This window comes from Neopelma chrysocephalum, unplaced genomic scaffold (genome assembly GCF_003984885.1).
Source record: "Neopelma chrysocephalum unplaced genomic scaffold, ASM398488v2 Primary Assembly neopelma1_188, whole genome shotgun sequence".
In the NCBI taxonomy this organism is placed as follows: domain Eukaryota; kingdom Metazoa; phylum Chordata; class Aves; order Passeriformes; family Pipridae; genus Neopelma; species Neopelma chrysocephalum.
The window spans coordinates 363432-382885 of NW_020897850.1; the positions used below are offsets into that span (position 1 = coordinate 363432).

General features: G+C 42.6%; 1 protein-coding gene across 5 annotated transcripts in view; it reads left to right on the forward strand.

The window, feature by feature from the left end:
• The window catches only part of BORCS5 (BLOC-1 related complex subunit 5), a 70640-nt gene that overhangs the window by 276 nt on the left and 50910 nt on the right, over positions 1 to 19454 (forward strand). For all 5 annotated transcript variants that reach the window (XM_027702489.1, XM_027702491.1, XM_027702490.1 and 2 more), the window contains exon 2: positions 371 to 499. In XM_027702489.1, coding sequence (XP_027558290.1) covers positions 371 to 499 — 129 coding nt within the window. The remainder of the gene's footprint in view (positions 1 to 370; positions 500 to 19454) is intronic.

Below are 19454 nucleotides of genomic sequence, written 5' to 3' on the forward strand. Positions count from 1 at the left end.
TGGGAGGCAGCGCCGGCCCGGCCCGGCCCTTCCTGTGCCGGCGAGGGGGCACCGCCCGGGCCGGGGGAGGCAGAGCCGGAGAGGTGGGAGGGAGCGCAGCGGGCGACGGGGTGTGGAGCGGAGGGAGGAGGAGTCGGGAGGGTGTCAGTGGTGCAGGTGTTTCAGAATCAGCTGTCACCCGATTTGGAAAGAGAGAAAGGAGCTTAGAGTCTTCCGGTGATCTCGGTAATGTGTTCGTGCTATAAAAAGCGTAGCTGTAAAATGTTAAATAGAGCAATATTCACGTAGGGTTGGGTTCTGATGGAATCTGCCTATTAATTTGGTTGTTCCCTTTCCCTCCCATATCCTTCCTTTGCATCTCCTTTGCCAGCCAAGCAACGCGCGAAAATGGACGACATTGTGGTGGTAGCCCCAGGAACACAATCCTCACGGAACGTCAGCAATGATCCAGATGTCATAAAACTGCAGGAAATTCCAACTTTCCAGCCCCTTTTGAAAGGTAGGTGATTGTTCTTCCTCTGTTTTTAAAAGCCATCTTTTTTTTTTGTACCTAATGGAATGTGTGCTTTGTGTATCCTGAGGTTCCTACTAAAGTTCATATTTCTGTCCCTATTTTTCACTATCCCTCTTGCTTTAAACCTTGCTTTCTTTTGTTCTGTCCCAACCTTCTAAACAGTGGATGAACTGGTTTAGAGATGTGCTAGTAATCTCTGCAGTGGAACCATCTACTGTGAAGACAGAAGAGTTCCAAGCATACCAGCTTGCCCTGTACCACTGGTTGATGGGATATGCTATATTACATTCTAATATATCATGGATCACAGTCTCCAGTTTTGCTCTAGTTTCTTAAAATCAGTTGTGTGTTACTCTCTCAGAGTCATAACTACCTGTGTATGCATTCAGTGGCTTGAAATCAAGATATCTTATGGGAGTTTCCAACATAGAGCAGATTTTGCTCTTGTTTTTTTGGGGTGGGATAGATGGACTGAGGCTTTTCTTTGTTTCTTTTCCTCACACTGGTTTTTTTGTACATCCTCTGCACTCATTGTGTGTTCTTTCTATTCTGTTCAAAGGGAAGTGAAGATTTCAATCAAAGCTGTCAAGCCTACACTTTAACAAAAACTGTTTGTGCATTTTGTGGCCTGGCTTCTAGCTGTGTGTTTTTGAGGAGTCTGCACAGTGTCATCAGTATCTGAAAGTCCCTTAGGAAGGGAGATGTCTGGAGCAGCCTGCACAAATTGATTTGGTAAAAGCAGCCTCCTCTTGGGTTCCTCTCCCTGGTGCAGTGTGGGTCGGCAAATTTGTGTGGGTGTACTGTGTGGTGGGCACTCAGTGAGCCCATGTTTTTTGGAAAATTCAAGGCCTGCTGCGTGTGCATCAGCACTTGCTCGTGCCTTGCAGGTCTGCTGTGACAGAGAGGACAGAGCTGGGATGTTTAGCCCTCCCTGCTGCTGGAAGAAATGATGTGGTGTTGTACAGCTGAGGGATTAGGTCACTGATTCATGCGTGGCTGCCGGGAAGTTACTGGAGGCACTTTGCCCTAAAGGCATCACTGGAGGTAACGTAGCATCACAACGTCACTTTTTGGCCAGAAACTTGTTACCTTTTTTTGTTTGTTTATGTCTACTACATGAGGACCCTGGAACATGACTAGAAATTGTGGACATTGTGATAGCCTCTCAGGCAAAGCATTTTGTTGGGTACTGATAGATAGGGTCTAGAAGTCTGCAGCACTGACTGCTGTTTTCAGCAGAAGAGGCAGAAAGGTAGGGAGAGCATTAAACAAAGCAGAGCATGTTTTGCCTGTAAAGCAAATGCTTTGTCCTGCTTTGTATGTAAGGCAGAACCGGGATCGTGCCAGCGACAGCTTGAAATGTAAATGCTGGAACCCAAATCCACAAAAGAAATGAGAAAGTTTTATTAGGAGGGACCAAATTTCAGAGATGCTACAATATCTGGCACAGAGGTAGTTGTGTCTGTGTAAGAGTGCGATGACAAAGAATTTCAGTTCCACCCAGCCTCAAACTGGTGAGCAAACCTGGGTTGCACAAGGCCTGTGGAAGGAAGTCCTGGGAAGTCCTGGGAAGTGGGACTAATGATCACTTCCAGAGGCAGTGTCCCTGTATGTGTGTCAGAGACACAAGGATACAGGACTTAGGGTGGGAGGTGAGAAAGAAGAGAGAGCAGCAGCCATGTGGCTGAGATGGAAAAGTTGGAAGGCACTGCCTTAGATGACCAGTCCAGGTCCTTCAGCTCCTAAACATGCATGTGTTAAGTTGTCTTGGTGACTGTGTTGCTTTCTCTGGTCTTACTTTGGACCTGAAGCTGTGGATATATAACAGAAATCTTCCTTTCTGTTTCTGTCACTTGGCCTGCTATTTCCCTAGAGTCTCCTGAGACATGATGATATCTGGTGACAGCTCAAGAGTTTTGCATGCTGAATCACTTTTGTGAATAGCTTTTTCAGCCTCAAATACTTGTTATTACTTGGACAACCAGACTGTGATGCTTGTGTTCAGTACAAAAAGCAGTGTGTGCCTGTTGAGTGAGTTGACTCTTGAGAGACTACAGATCTGCCACAGGCCCAGTTGAGAAGCTGTTCTGTTTTGGACTGGTCTCTTATCTGTATTCTTCACATGAAAGATTATTTTTCTGGAAAGGCCGAAGAAGTTTCAAGATTTTAGGAGCTAATTCTGAAAACTTGTGCCTTGTGATCTGCCAGCTTGGGGAGCTGAAGAGGTGAACGTAGATTCCTTGTGGGCTTCATTATTCTATTTAGTTTCTCTTTGTCTAAGCAATGCCAAGCAGTTTTATTTTGCTTATAAGTCTCAAAAGAGGCCTAATAATTAAATAAATGGACTGGAAAAGCACATGGTCGTGTAAACACTGCATGTTCCTGAGAGGCAAAACCACTTGTTCCTCCTAGCCATATTGAGTTGAGCTTGTGATCAATGAAGCTGGAAATCTTTAGCATTGTGCACTCTCCACTTGGAAGAATATGCCAGTGTCATATCCATTACATCTTTCATACTAGATGTAGTATGAAAGTAGTTTTTCCTTTTCTACAGGAAAAAATTGTACCTTAGAGTTACAGCTATGAGCCCTTGTGAGAAGTCCCTCTCTAGCTTTCTTGTAGGCTCCCTTCAGGTACTGGAAGGCTGCTATAGGGTTGCTCAAAGAAACTTGACCATGAAGACCCCTCATGATGAGGCATCCACAACTTCTTTGGGCTACCTGTTCCAGTGTCTTGCTACCCTCATCATAATAAAATTTTCTTCCTTATGTCCATTCTAAACCCACCCTCTTTCAGCCTAAAACCATGTTCCTTTGCCCTTTCACTACAGGCCCTGGTAAAAAGGCTCTCTGTCTTTCTTAACAAGCATTATTTGTTCTATGGAAGCTTTCTTGGGAAAGAAACTTTTTCCTACTTATGGCTAGAATTCTGCGTTGACAGGTATTCAGCATGAAGAAGCAAAAGAAACAGAGGTTACTGTCTCACTGCAAAGTCACTGTGCAAGCAGCAGAAGCTTCTTTACACTGTTGTGCCTCCTCCCATCCTCATAGAATTTTGCAATTAGTTTGCTTTCCTATCTCGTTCCACGGTTCTTCAGGTCAACCTGGTGGTATTGTGACCATTAGGTTGGATATTAGGAAGAAATTCTTTCCAGAGAGGGTGATCAGCCATGGGAATGGGCTGCCCAGGGAAGTGGTGGATTCTCCATCCCTGGAGGTTTTTAAGGTGAGACTGGATGTGGCATCAGTGCCATGGGCTGGGAACCACGGCGGGGTTGGATCAAGGGTTGGACTTGATGATCTCAGAGGTCCTTTCCAACCCAGCTGATTCTATGATTCTATGATCCTGACTGGTTGACAAAAGCTGCCAGATAGGCAGTGAGTTTCAGCTTCTTGCTAACAGGGCAGGGAGGACTGTGACTTTCCTCTAGGTGGGTCTTGTACATTAAAATTAACCTGTAACTAAAACAACAGCTGTAGTAACTGGAAAAAAACTTTTCGTCACTGGTCCCCTGTAAATATTGGCTACATTTTTGTGCTGCCATTTGACTTGTCCTGTCCTCCTTGTTTGAAGGAAGCAGTTACCAGCATCCCTTGGAAGCATAAGTGATACTGAGTACTGAGCATAAGTGGTACATACCATGAGTTCTGAATATGGGCCTGCAGTTATTTGAAGTTAGGTCAGGAGCCCCGTTTTGTGTTCTGAGTTATCTATGGAGGAAATCTCAATACGAAAAAAATAATGCTAGACATTTAATTGTTGAAGCTGTTGCTGCTGCCTGCTTGGCCTGCTGCACAAGATAATTTTCTTTTTGTTTTGTTTTGTCCGATGGTCTTCGGGTTGTTGTGTACAAGTTTCCATGCCAGCAGGGATTGTTTCTGTGTAAGCAACGTGCTGATATGCAGCTGAAGACTGTGGCTTATGAATGGTTCAGCTACCTCATGTGGAAATTGCACTTGTCATCACGTGCAGCATGTCACAGGAACTCCTGATCCCTCCAGCACTGAGAGGAAAAAAAGCAGAGTTTGCTGAGGCTTGCCTGCATTCCCAGGCATATCACACAGGTGAGAGGTGTCTTCTCTGCAGACCTGCAGCAAGTTGCTTGTGCACTCCATTCCTCTGTCAAACACAGATGGTCTTTGTGTTGTAGCCTTACAAAGGGCATTGTGTGCAGCTCATTAGCATCTTCTAGCCCAAAATAACCGGATTCTTGTCCTACAAATAATACCACTGAAGAATAGCAAAGTATGGGAAGAGGTTACTCAGTAAAGTTGTGGCGTTTCTGTTCTTGATGCTTTTAAGGGCATGTTAAGCAAAGATCTATCAGTCATGAATTGGAAGTAAGTGAATATATTATGGCTAACACAGTGAGATCTGACGTTGCTGCCTGTTATGCATATTTACATTGCTTTGTTATTTATCAAGAAAGGTATTTCACAAAGAACAAAATGAGACCTTTACTCTGAAAAGTCCAGGGTACAGTTTACCTGGAAATACAAGGAAGCCCAAGTTATGTGGCAGAAAGAGTGTTGAAAGATAGGTCCAGCATAAGGAGTGCCATTTTGCTCTCAGTATATTTTAAAGGGAAAATTTGACAATGGTATTTTCATTATAGCTGGTGTATGAGAAGCATAGGGAGATGATGAGAACTCTGTGAGAGAGAACAGTGGTGAAAGTTGTGATGCTGTACCGATGCTGCGTGGATCTTGTGTTGTCCTCCAATGACAGGAAACATAAGCTTGTGTTAAGCAGCTTGAAAGGATTGTTTTTACCTTTCAACTTTTTATGATGTCATTTTTCAGGAAGGAAAACTACTTTTCTAAAAAATGTGTTTTTCTTTCTGGCATAGTGTGTAGAGGAAGGATGGATGTTTAGAGTTTTTTTGCATTTAAAACAAGATTTTGTCAGATCTCACTCCTCAGGATTTTCTGCTGACTTACATCCTCTTTTTTCTCCCATTCATCACTTTATGCTCCTACTCCCATTCACCGTGTAGGGAATTTAGCTAATAGCACCTTTTAATGAACTTTATTCCTATAATTCTCTACACATTGTGATACTTCAATACTTTTATAGTTCTGTCCCTGTGCCTTACTGGGAGGATCTGCTTATTGCAACACTTGACAGTACTGCTGAGGGTACAGGCCTCAACCAGAATTTGCAACATCCAAGTTTGTTGGATGGACCCCGTGCTTTGTTCTTATAACAAGGTCTCTGAAAATGTGCATGTTGGGTGGGAAGAAATACAAAGAGTAATGTAAGTGCAGCTGCCTGGTGGGTTTGGGGGTTTTAGTTGTTATTTTGTTTGTTAATGGGGTTGGGTTTTTTGTTTTGGTTTGGTTTTTTTTAGGCTCGTGGGTTAATATTCTGTATTGTAGAGAACTGTCTCTTCATTTTGAATTCGTGACTTGAAACTAGCTCCTGAAATCAGAACCTAGAAGATGCTTCAGTTTTGAGGAAAGGAGCTTTCCTTTCAAAAGATAGCTGAGAGAGTGGATGATGATGATGATGATGTCCTCTTTCCATGGATTCCTCAGTTCTTCGTTGACTGTTTGGAGACCTGAACTTACTCAGTTTTATATGTGAGAGAATTTGAGTCTGTGGTTAGGTGTTATCCAAACAATATGCTCAACACCAGTTGGGAGCCTGTTAGGGACTGTGGATGCCGACTTGTCTGCCTTTCCCCCTGTCCTTTTGAAATCTGTTCTACACCACTTGGTATAATTTGTGTATTGGCAGATAACCAGAATGAGCTCCCTGCCCAGGCTGTTAGCCTAGCACCCTCTTTCCTGCTTGAGGACCCTTGAGCTCCAGTTTCTGCTGAACCTAAACAGCTTTGACTCGTCTGGACCTCCTCAGGCACGTATTGCTCCTCCCCACCATCTTGCTGCATGTGAATAAGCTTTGGTGGTCATCACCAGTCACCTGCAGATTCTCCTTTCTTTGCTTTCACAGAGCTGCTGTGGCAGAGCTCTTCAGCTGGCAGTTCAGCTCTTGGGGTGCAACCACCCTTTGGATACATTAGAAGATGTGCTGAGGAAAAATATCACGTGCTAAGGAGTTAACCATGTCCTGGCTTATCAGTTTGCCACACGCTTTTTAATGAGGAGTACCTGCATGCTGGCCAATGTACCTTGAAATCACTATTAATTGGCTAAGGTGAAATGAAAATAGTTGCTTGTAATATCCAAAATATACAGTGTAATTACAGATGTATACAGAAGACGTAATCTCTTTATGTCAGGAGGAGATTGGAAATCAGATGCATCTGGTTGATGAGGTAGAGAAGCCAGTGTGTTCTACTGGAGTGCAGCTGATGAATCCTTCTAGACAAGGAGAAGCGTGTGATGAGGAAGCACATAGAGAACTTTTCTTTTCCAAATTTTTGAGTTCTCAGAGGAATTCAGGCATCAAAATCAGGATAGATTTTTTTTTCTTTTCTGTCTTTTCTTCGCATTTGTGTATTTTTATTCAGCGTTACTGTCTTGCTTATAAGTTAAGAGTTGATAGAATCTTTGACCGAAGGGCCAGTGAAATTTCTCTTCCCACCTTCCATTTAGTGTGTCTATGGGCATCTTTTTCTAATGTATATCCATCTGTTGAACCTGGTGTTTTATATCAATGAAAATTGCATGCAAGGAAACATTTCTGTTAGAAATGTGTGTAGAAGGTACATATATACCCTACACATAGTTATATGTATGTGTATTTATAGAGGTGGATGTTGGGAGTTGCTGCTCTCCAGGACTGCTCCTGTGGGAGTATTATTCAGTGGACTAAAATATATAAAGTAAGTGTCCCTTCTGTAGGCTGGATGGGATTGGAGAGAGAGGGGAATCTATTGGAAGCTTCCTTCTGGTGTGTTACTAGTTTGGTTCTCTCCTCTTTAGCAGGTCAGTGTGATACATACTGCTCCTGTCACTGTTGCTGTATTCTTCCAGCTGTTTTAGTGTCCTGAAGCATTTGTGTTTATTAGATGGGAACTGCTGTGTTACAGGATGGACACTTGGGTGTAGAGAAGCAAGAAGTTTGTGTCTGGAACATGCCTGTCATGCTGGGACCAAAGCATCTGATTATCAGGGAAGGGATGGGACCTTGGAATGGTGTCTGAGTTCCTGAGGGGAACTTTTGGGCAGAAAATTTCTGTAGCTGTGAGCAATATAGATGTGTTCAGATCGAGACACACAGGAAAAGGCTGTGGATGCTGAAACAGAATACTGACTTTTCCTTAAGAAATGTGTGCTATCTTGAAGGATGAATGGTAATTACATATTTGAAACAGTTCTTTAACGAGGAATCTCTGATGTTATAGGGAAATCTCTATAACAGATTTCTCTGTTACCATTATCAGTGGCCACTTCAGTTATGACGAAGTTATGAAGAAGCCTGTCTTCTGGTGTTGAAAATCTAAAATAAATTATAAGAAGAAAATGAGCTAGACATGACAGAGGTCACTTTGCAATTACCTTCAGGAGGGGTCTGCCATTAGGAATTAGCGAAACTGTCAATACAAACTGTGAAAGAAAAACGTCTAAAAAGCTTCTGAGCTATTCACTGCATCCAAAACCAAAAACCCCACAAAAGGGCCAACCTGAAAATATTTTGGCCTGAAGTCCTATTCTAGAGCCCTGTTTAGTTGACACAGCTTCTTCCAGGTGCCTTTCCCAGCAAAGATCAGTGAGCTCCATGCTTCCCAGTGGGCACGTGACTGACTGACAGAAAGCATCAGCCAAGTGCACTGCACTGTTTAAACCTCACTGATCCTCAGTGCTGCTCTGTAGTTGTGTGCAATGGCAGGGCATTTCTTTTAATTTATTTTTTTTTTGTTCTCCTGCACTGAAAGGCTGAAGATGCAACAACATGCTTATTTACCAACAGTTCTTGTTTTGCTAAATTGTACCTACCAATATACACCTTAACTTTGAATACTGTTCACTTAAGGTGTGTTTACATACATGTATATGTGTGAATAGACTATACATACGTGCTATGTGTAGTGTGTATGTGTGGTGTATACTATGTATAGTACATTTACTATATCACTATATGTATAGTATGTATAATATATTTTCTGTATATACAAGCTGTACATGTGTAGCTTATTTCTTGTGATTCTGCTTGACCCCCCTGTTAATATTCTTTCTCTTGACTGGTGGCTGTTTTTGGAATGCTTGTGTTTTGCTGCTGGACCAGTAGCAGTGTTGCAATGCATTACTGTTTCTGGTTGATCTTAGGCTTTATAGGAATTGATAAGTTTATCCAAGTCCAGAAATTATTTGGTGTTAAGCCAGTCAGTTTATTGAGAAATATTATGGTTAACCAACAGACACAATGTAAATTATCACACCCTAGTTATTGACTTTTTTTTCCTATGGGTGCTGATTTTGTCAAGTGACTATGGTAGAGATAAAGGATGAGTAGATACTTCTGTATCTACTACTGGTCTGCAGTTAACTGCACTTTCTATAACATCACATAATTCAAAAGCTACTCTTGCCTTTATTTCCCTGCCCAAGCACCATCAGCAGAATAAAGAGCAGATTCCAGAAAGTCATATTTATAGATAATACCCCCCTTTTCTAATTAGAGCTTGACTTACTAAATTTATATGAAGATAAAAAGGTTATTAAGATACAAGTGAAAAAATAAGTCTGCTCCATTCCTAAGCCTTGTTATCAAAGCAGTGTGGTGGGAGCTCAGCTTTAACCGTGCTCCCTGTGGGTAGTTGTGTAAGATGAGATCAATAGAGCACAGGTCAGCAAGCTCATTGTTAAGAAACCTTGAAGTTTAGAATCAAATTTGATCTGCCTCTATTCCTTTCTTAGGGCATCTTAGCAGAAGGGAAAATAGGAATTTTGTGGTTCGTTTGGCTTGAACAGTGAGGTCTGACACACTGAATACTCCTCCTGTTTTCCATGTGGGGCTGGTCATGGTATGCTTGGCTTGTGCACACCCTTGCATGCATAAACTGGAAGATGTGCAATTGCAGATTGCACATTGAATACTGAGATGCAGATGATCTCTGGGACATACTTATTTTCAGTTTGTAATACTAACAAAATTATGAGTAGTAACATTAGTAGGAAGTGGAATTAGTGCCTGATATCACTCTGTCAATGTGCTGAACAATTCAATTTGGAAGCCTCCATCATCCTGAGGTAGTGTTAGTCAAGGGGAAGGTGTGGGAGGAGTTGTACATGCTGTAAAGCAATAATTTGTATCAGTAATGGATGTTCAGGGTGAAATTGTGGCTTTGCTGAAGTTGAAGGCAAAGCTTTTGTCAGTTCCAGCTGAAGGAAGATTTTGGACCCAAAACAGTGTGCATTTCTGTACAGTTTAAGTTTGGATGGTAGACTGCTAAGGTTGATGTTTGATGTTTAACAGCAATGAGCAGGTTCTGGAGACTGTGTGGAAAGTTTCCCAGTAAGATATTTAGAATTGACACCCCCTCGCACCCTTAACTGGATTCACAAGGGCCTTGGTTGTTCAGAAGATGGGAACATCCGTGGGGGGTTTTGTGCTCACCTGTCTGTTTATACACTCTGTATTAAATAACTACAAGCTAGGAAGCATTTGTGTCTCAGAAGAAAGGACTGGAGATCAGGATTCACACTACTTCCTTCACTCTAGCTCTCCCCCTTCCCTTTTATACACCTTGCTCTTGGTTCCTTGGCTGTGCATACTGAGCTAAGGGACTCCAGGCAGCCTTTGGCAGATGCTACTGAGATGCTACTCAGCCTGGGGTCACCCTTGGCCTGCTCTGTAGCAGGACTTTTTAGCACTTGGGGAGATGTTCTTCTTTTTTTATCTTAGAGCAATTTTAAAACATCTTAAGAAGTTCTGAATGTTGCACTGCAGTGATGTGAGCACCTTTTGTGTGTGAGCTCCTTCTCTTGAATGCTTGTGGAGGGTTTTTTTGAGGTTTTCTTATGTGCATGTGTGATTGGTTGAGTTACCTGGGTGCTTTTACCCGTGTTACACGTCTACTTCTCCCATGTTTCAAAATGTTTACTCTTATTGCAGGATATAATTTCAGAGAAGACACATGATATGCCCAGGCTGGCCCTTGATGTGTTCATTAAATGCAAAATGTCATACAGTGCAGTATTAAGAGATCCACTTTGAGTATATTTCTTCATGTGGTGAAGAGCTGAAGGGCAAAAGCAAGTGCACTTGCTATTTGTAAGAGGGTGTTTTTCATGAGGTTAAGAGCAAGCATTAAAATTATTAGGCTGCTGTTTGAATTCACTTGTGTGTTGTTTTTTTTTATATGCTGATGCATGTAGAAATTATACTCTTGAAATGGTAGGTGGGTCTGTTCTAATGCAGTGAAAACTGAGACTTTATGATCACATGCTGCAGTCCTCTTGTTGCTAGCTGGGATATCTCTTGGAAGTCACTCATGTAACTTAGGCAGAAATATTGCAGTGTCAAGCACAGTTCCCTGTTGCAGTAAAAGACCCAAGAAGCTCAGGCACTAAAACTAGATTCTTTCCTCCGTGTTACATCAGCGTGGCAGTGATGGATTTGCACCCAAGAGAAAGGTGTAACAGGAGGTGGGATACTGGGGGCAGCGGCACAGGCTGCTGGTGAGTAACTCTGCTGTGCAAGAGAAACCTTGCAAGAGCAATGGGGGGCACCAGCAATCCCTCAACTCAGTGTTGCAATGTCCTTTCTCTGCTTTTTTATTTGCTGTTCTTTACCCATATAGTTAATAACATGACTGTTGAGACCTGGAAAGCCTGCAGTCTAGGGAAGTGCCACAGGGTGTCACTGGAATACAAAAGAAGTGCTGGATGTGTGGCTGCAAACCTTGCTGAAACAGCACGCTGGGAACTGCTTTCTCTTCAAGCTCCTTTCACGAACATTTGTGTTCTATTTGCACTCGTACCAAGTGACCAAGGTCTTGATGGCCTTGCTGGAAAGCTGGGTTTGGTACCAGGCACCACACGGTGCTTAACTGAGAGGCAGCTGCCGGCTGAAACTCTACTGCATCAGTGAGGAGGAGGAGGTGGTGCAGTGATCTTCAGCTGAGAGCCCTTCAGATGTTCAGCTGGCTGTGGAGGAGGATGGGCAAAAGGTTGGTCAGGGTTTTATCAAATCTCATTCTTCGTAATAGGAGTTTTGGAGGATTTCTTTCAGCTAAACAAAGCCTGAACCTAAAGGGAAAGATTGATTTTTCCTTTTAATCCTAAAGATTTCATCTGAGTAAACAGAACTGTTATCTGTGATACGAAGTAGAAGAGGTACTGAAAATGGATCAACTTCTTAAGTAATGCATGCTGCTTTACCTTCTGTGAGATTAAATCTTATTTTTTCTGTGATGTGAAAGTGGCAAAATGCAGGTGATTGGAATGGGAAGTACATGTTTGCATTTATACATTTACAGAAACAAGACAACTTAGAGTAGAATACTTAGTCTTATACTTAGTTTTTCTTGTCTCCCATTCAGGGACATTGTCGCCAGTTTTAGAATGAACTGAAATTTGGAGTCAGTTTGGGTGGTGGCTGAGTTGCTTTTTTTTTTGCAATAATTTGAAATTCTCCACTGTTGTACATTTCCTTAGTTATTAATCTGATTTATTATGTCCTATGGTAGAGAAGGCAGTAACAATTTGTAGATTAGTCACTTGGGAAGGTAAATTATATCTTTTGTCTAATGATCTCTAGTAGATTAACTGATGATTGAGCTGCAGTGGTGTTTTAGACTTTCACTTTATTTTAAATGCCAAATGCCTGTAATTAGTATCTAAGTCCAATTACTTTTGTTGTCGATGTTAGCATATGTATTTGGATGAAGGATGTGAAGGCTCAGCCTAGCTTTTAATGCCAGGCAATGGGACAAATGTGGTAAGAGCAGAATTATTTTTCATGCCATAGCTCTTACCTGTGCAAAGAAAATTGTGGTGGTGTGTCTGCCTTTGTACCACCTCGGCTTGCAGAAGAAAGCATCTAAATAGATTAGAGTTTTGATTGCATCAACTATTTAAAATGTAAATTAAAATAAAGCAGTTTTCCTGGGCAGTGAAACAAGGGGAGTGAGTTAGATAATGAAGTGCTGCACTGCAGGAGTAGGCTTGATGTGAAAAAGGTTGGTCTTTCAATACAGATACAGTAAAATGATTGAGTGGGTTGGCTAAAAATGGTCTGTGCTCATGTGTGCCATCATGGTCAATGTGCAACAGAGAAGGATAGTGCATACAGGACAAAAGAAAAAGAAGAAATTGTTAAATATTGACAAATTCAGTAGCTGTCCTAGTTACAGGGGCTGGGACCAGTTTATCACTATGTGGGGATGACCAAACTCTGACACCTGACAGCTCAGGCTACAAGCTGAGCGTTAAAGAACCCTGGAGGCAGGGATGTGTTTCTTTGTCTTCACACCCGTGACTCAGCTGTGATAACTCCCCTCCAGGGAGGCATTAACACCTTCACACCCAGCCTGAGGGGGCATCTCTGCTAATGGGCCACAATGGACTGGCATAATGGGCAGCTGCAGCAACCGAGACCATCAAAGATTCCAAAAATATCCCGTGACTCACAGAGTTAAATCACCCATTGTGAAACTCCCCACCCTGGGGGAGGTACTGGGCATTCCCACCCCAGCCTGAGCACGTAAAATCCTGGGGTTTTGGGGCTTCTGATCCCGCTTGTCGGATCCAGAGGAGGACCAGAACTTCAACAGGACTGCGACTGCCACTCTCGACCAGACTGTGATCCATCATTCAGACCAACAGGTTTTCCTTTCCTTTTACTTTACACACCCAGGGGGGCCGTGGGGTGCTCAGCACAGGGGTTAATGAACACTGTTCTGTTCTTGTCCTGGGGGTGCTGGGTTATACATCTGTCTTTGTGGGTTAAAACCAGTTTTCTCTGTATCGTTGTTTTTTTTGCGATCTTTTTAGTACATTGTAACTCTGACTTGTAATCTCTCTTGAGCTGGGTTTACTTTTAAACCAGCACAGTAGAGTTTTGGAAAAATAGGAGAAACTGAGGATGTTTGTTTTCCAACCTCCAGTCAATTAATATTCAACCAGTGGTCACGGGTGACTTACCTGTACTATCTGTTCCTTGTAAATGAAGTTTTAAAATGAAAGAAAAATAGGGTGATAACTAAGGGATTACCTGGGAAATAAAAAAGGGGAAAATGCTTCTGACAGGCAAGGAACTTGGCTCATCATGGAATCCAGCAGGCACTTTGGCTGGTGTGGGGAGAAATCCCATGAGTTGTGGACCGAGGTCACATTGGGGCCAGCTGAGATCAGCATTGCCAGTTGTGGAGCCACAACCTCGTGCAGCTGAGTAACACTGGAGTGTCCAGGCTTACAGCTGCAGTTGCTACATCATTCTCCATAAATCCATCATAGAGATTTCCATCTGGAAGCAGCTGGCACTGCACTGCTTCAGAGTAGCTGTCCTGGTTCGGTTCTTCAGGACTAAGGCAAGCACATTTCCAAATTAGGTTCTGGACTAATTTATTGAGGCACTCTGGTTTCCCATGAAGTGTCCTGTTTGGATTCACCCTACACTTTGCTGAACTTACCCCCTGGGAAGTGTGGGGCAGGGTGGGAGGGCGGTGATGGAGCAGTGGTAGGAGCAGAGGTCCAGCTGTCTTGGCTGGACTGATGGACTTGCACCTCTGTGGCTTCTCTACAAATATTTTGTATTCTACTCTTTGATTCCCTTTGTTCGCTTTGCTTTAGTGATTTTTCTAAAAGCAGGGGTGAGCAGAACAGGTTAAGCTAAAGACTTGAGGCTTTTTTTCCCTAAAAGCAGCAGAGTTAAACTTTTCTTCAGAAAGCAGCCATCCAGAAGGAATGGAGGTTGGAAAAGATAAAGATAAAAAATGCTGAGACTGTTCATAAACTTTTTGTTTAGAAACTGTTTTGATGCCAACTTGATTTTCCCCCTCCTTTATCTTCTTAACTGAAGGGGCTTAGCAAGAAAACAAAATCTGTACCACTACTAATTTTTGACCCTACTGAAGTTTTTCAGAAGACTGATCAAGTTCTATACTGTGCTAAACTGCCCCTTTATTATCCAAATTGCTAGGCTTATTTTTCTTGCTAACCAAAATAAGGTACAGTGAAATCAAGATAAGAGCGTATCGTTGTATTGTTCAAGCCCTGAATATCCCTGAATGAAATGAAATAAATCTTACTATGCAGTTGAAAACCACAGAAATCTCTCTCTCTCTCCTCTGTCATTTCCTCAGCTTCTAGTCTGTACTACCATGCTTTAAATGTAACTTGCAGTGTGCGTGGGTTCCTGCCTCTTTGCCTGAAGTCTCTGTGCATGTAAGACCCTAGGGAAAAAATTCCAACGTCTCTTTTCAAACCTATGAGAGAACAAAATTAATGTGACCTCTTACTGTGGCCCACCATGCCGATTACTTCCCCTTTGAAATATTTCCTTCACAAAATAGAGCCCCAAATGCACCCTGGCATGAAGTAGAAGGAATTTGAGTCGATGGCATTCGGTTAGGAAAAGTAAAAGGAGATTTTCTAGTGTGTGAATTCTCAGAGGCAGAGGCATTGCTCAGGCATGAGATGATTGAGTGGGGCTAGACTAACAGATAATGTGCTAAATTAAACGTGTCACAGTGCACTTAATGCTTTTGTTGTGCAAGACTAGATATTGGATTGCTTCTTGAAATTAAAGGCAAGTTGTATATTTTATTATTTTTATTCATTTTGTGGTAGCTATAGATGGAGCCAATGTGTCAGCAGGGTGAGGGCAGGGAGGGGGAACTGAGTTTAGCCCAGTATTTACTGGTGCCCAAAAGGATGTTGTTCAGTCCCTACATTAAACTTAATATATCAGGCTACAAACCAGGTAGCCACCAGGTGGCTTATTATAGCAAAAATGAGAATGATTTCACTTCTCATCCAAATGTGTGGTAAAAAGTCTTCAAACCTCCATGTAATAGTCTTTATGTGAGCATGTGTAATGCTTAGATAACGTTTTCCCCCTATATTTTAATGAAATGGATAAGTTCCTCCTAAGCATTTGACAAACTGGCATTTTCTGTGAGCGTATTTGTTGATGTGCTTTGACTGCTCTCACTCAGCAATATTTACTTTTCATGCCCCCCTCTCCAAGCCTGCTTTGCCCTCCTCATTAATAAGGCAGTTTCTGGAGAATGTCTGTGACAGGAGCAGCTCTTCAGATGTGCTGGGACCGTTCCCTGTGAAGACACCAAGGAGCAGACAGGTTGATATGGTGTTTAGACCCTGGCTGGATGCCAGGTGCCCAACAAAGCCACTCTTATCATGCCCCTCCTCAGCTGGACAGGGCAGAGAAGATATTACAAAAGGCTCATGGGTTGAGATAAGGGGAAAGAGAGATCATTCACCAGTTACCGTTGAGGGCAAAACCAGGCTCAAGTTGAGAGAAATTAATTGAATTTATTACCAATCAAAATCAGAGCAAGATCATGAGAAGTAAAACAAATCTTAAAAAAATTCTTCCCCTCTCCCTCCTCCCTTCTTCCCAGGCTCTACCTCCTCCCCACCAGCGTTGCGGGGACACAGGAGTGGGGATTATGGTCAGTTCATCACACGTTCCTGCTGCTGTTCAGGGAAAGGAGTTCTTCCCCTGCTCCAGTGTGGGGTCCCTCCCATGGGAGACAGTTCTCTGTGAACTTCTCCACAAACTGCTCCAGCGTGGGTCCCTTCCATGGGGTGCAGTCCCTCAGGAACAGGCTGCTCCAGCCTGGGTTCTCCACAGGGTCATGAGTCCTGCCAACAAACCTGTTCCAGCATGGGCTCCTCTCTCCATGGGGTCAAAGGTCCCTGCCAGGAGCCTGTTCCAGCTCATGTTTCCCACGGGGTCACAGCCTCCTTCAGGCATCCATCTGCTCTGGCATGGGGTCCCCCCTGGGCTGCAGGTGGATCTCTGCACTCCCGTGGACCTCCATGGGCTGAAGGGGCACAGCAGCCTCACCATGGGCTGCGAGGGAATCTCTGTTCCAGTGCCTGGAGCACCTCCTGCCCCTCCTTCCTCACTGCCCTTGGTGTCTGCAGGGCTGTTTCTCTTACATATTTCTCACTCTTGTCTTCTCTGGCCACATTTACTTCTGCCCAATAACTTTTTTTCCTTCTTAAACCTGTTATCACATTTATCACTACCACCATCCCTGATGGGCTTGGCCTTGGCCAACAGCAGGTGCATCCTGGAGCCAGCTGGCATTGGCTCTGTTGGACATGGGGGAAGCTTCCAGCAGCTTCTCACAGAAGTTACCCCTGCAGCCTCCTCCCCCTACCAGAACCTTGCCACACAAACCCAGTACAACTGAGGAGCAGATGGGGAGCAAACAGTCCCTCTCCTGATGCACAGTTAGCTCTGTGCCTCGTGCCATGCTGTGGTGGAACGAGCACAGCCGAAAAAGGAAGAGTAAGATGGGGTGAGATGTAGTGGGCAAAGGGACTGCATCTCCTTTTTGTGCAGGAGGGAAAGAATCTCATGCCAAAATTCTAGCTTGTAATATTCCTTAATATACAGATGTTGGCTGTTCTCTGTGTACATTTCCACTCCCTCTGCATAATGGTAAAATAAGGTAAAATCTCCAATCACAAACTCACTGCGCCGTTGACTCTATTGTCTGTTTAAAACTGTGTCAGTGTAATTTAAAGAAGGGATGAGAGTTCTGCTGGTGAGATCTTAAGTACTGTTTCATTAAATGTTGGTATTTTGCTCAGAGCTATTCCTATCCCACTTTGCATTCTCAGCTCTGGGATGTTTTCTCTGTAAATTAAGCCAGGATGTGCTCACTTGCATAGAGCTGTGTGCAAATGCCTATTTTCCCCCTAAGTCTCAGTTATCAAAGTTCAGAGTCTGTTGTACCTTCTAACAAATTTTGTTCATTTAGCACACTAGACTTGTTCCAGCCAAAATGTTGGTAATGAAATACAGTGATAAAAATTTTCTTTCAAGCTTAAAATTTCTTGTATTTCTTCCATGGGAAATGTAATAAATGACCTTAAAATAGTGTCTTATCTCATGTTGATACTAAACTTCAACTCTTGTTTATCAGTTTTTTTTCTTACAAAAGGAAAGAACATTCTTTCAATCCATAAGGATCAGAGAGCTGAAAGCCTCCTATGTTCATGTGTTTTCTTTTTCCTTTCTATTTTTTTCTTCACAGTGACATTTTAGGTCTTGCCTAACCTGAAGAGCCTTATCCTTAAAATAATACTTTGCTTCAGGATGTGTAGTGGTGGAAGAGCAGCTGCTCCCTGTGGAGCTTCCTGTAGTTCCAGGGACAGTCAAAACCAGGGTTTCTGCAGCTGGAGGAGCCAACTTGTCTTCTGAGCTGCTCCCTCCCGGGTGATGGTGGAGGTATTGCTCTTGTAAAACAGGTCAGAGAATGCTGATGTGCTCTTCTAAAAGTGCTACTTCACACTGCCCTAAAAACCTCAGCTTTGCGATATTTTGGGTCGAGACAGGTGATTTCTTATCAGATTAGGTACCTTGCTGAGTTTTGGTGGGTTAGGTTTATATTTTGGCTTTGGTTTCACCCGTGAGCCTTTGAAATGAGACCTGGGATTCCTGACTATGATAGAAACGCAAAAAAGTTAAGTAGCTGGTTTTGGTTTTCATATATATTTAGCATTAAGCAGAAATGGATCATAAAGACTTCTGTACACTAGAAAGCAATAAGAGAAGTGACAGTGACAACGTTTTATTTTTGCCTTATTTTTCTTTAACTAGGCCCATGACACCTATGAGGCTAAAGACAGACCCCATCTGAGGTGTTGTTCAGGAGTTTGGCGTGATACTAAATATGCTTGCCCTCAGATATGTTCTTGTTCTGTGGTTAATGGTGCTGTCTAAAGGTGATGCTATAGCTAATAGATTTTTTTTTTTTTATATGAAGTGGGTTGTGCTTAACTCCTGTACCCCTGCTTTGGGATAATAACCATAGGTTTGTGTTAGAAAGTTGTTCTGTATTGAGAAACATGTTCCTCAAGTGAAATAACTTACAGGCTATTGACATATCTGTGTTTAATTTTTTTTTTATTTTGGGATGGGCATCCCAAGGGGATCACAAGCATCGTAGGGCTGTTTGTGTATGTGTGTATATGTGTATATACACACACTTTTATATATGCACATATATGTGGGATAAAATATTGCAGGATGCAGAGAAGCAGGTAATCTTCTGTGCACTAGAGCAAATGGGCCAAGACTGCACGGCTTATCTAGCTCTGGCTATTTAGATATTAGTAGAAGTAAACCTTGTTGCTAGCTAGACATGCACCTTCCTTAAAGAGATTTAAAAAAGACTTTTGTGTACAAGCTTACTTTAAAAATAAATGCTAATATTTGCAAGAGTAATCAGTGATACCGGAATCGTTTGGGTTTCGGATGCTTGGTTTCAATAATCTGTTTAAACACTCCTAAAATAAAGGCTCCTTTCCACAAGCTGCAACCTTTTGTGGTATCCTAGTAGTGAAAGCATATCTGGTGTCTTGGGTTGCAGCTTGGTGTGAGCTGTAGGAGCAGATGTGAAGCTTGAAGTGCATAAATAGGTGACTGTACACTGAAATACATAAAGGTGACTCCTGTCATGTGCTTTGCTGTCTCTGCTTCTGGGAATAGTAAAGTAAATTAAAAAAAAAAAAAAAGCTTTACTTTTAAGAACATCTTAAACCACTGCAGCCTTTTTTCAGTGACTATCTGTCCCTTCTCATTGAATGTTGAAAACGTAGTCACGAAGTTGAATTTTCACTGTCCCCTGTTTCAAATGCAAATAAACAGTCATTGCATAGCTGTTTTCTGATGTCCTTGAAAGGAAGCTATTTCTGCAAGTGAATACAATCTCTCTGTTTTCTGAGCAGATATCCAGTGTGTGGCTGGATCAATTCCTGTGTGGAGAGGATGCCTGGAATATAGTTCAGAAATGTTCTAGGTTCATAATTTCTTAATAGAGGGATCA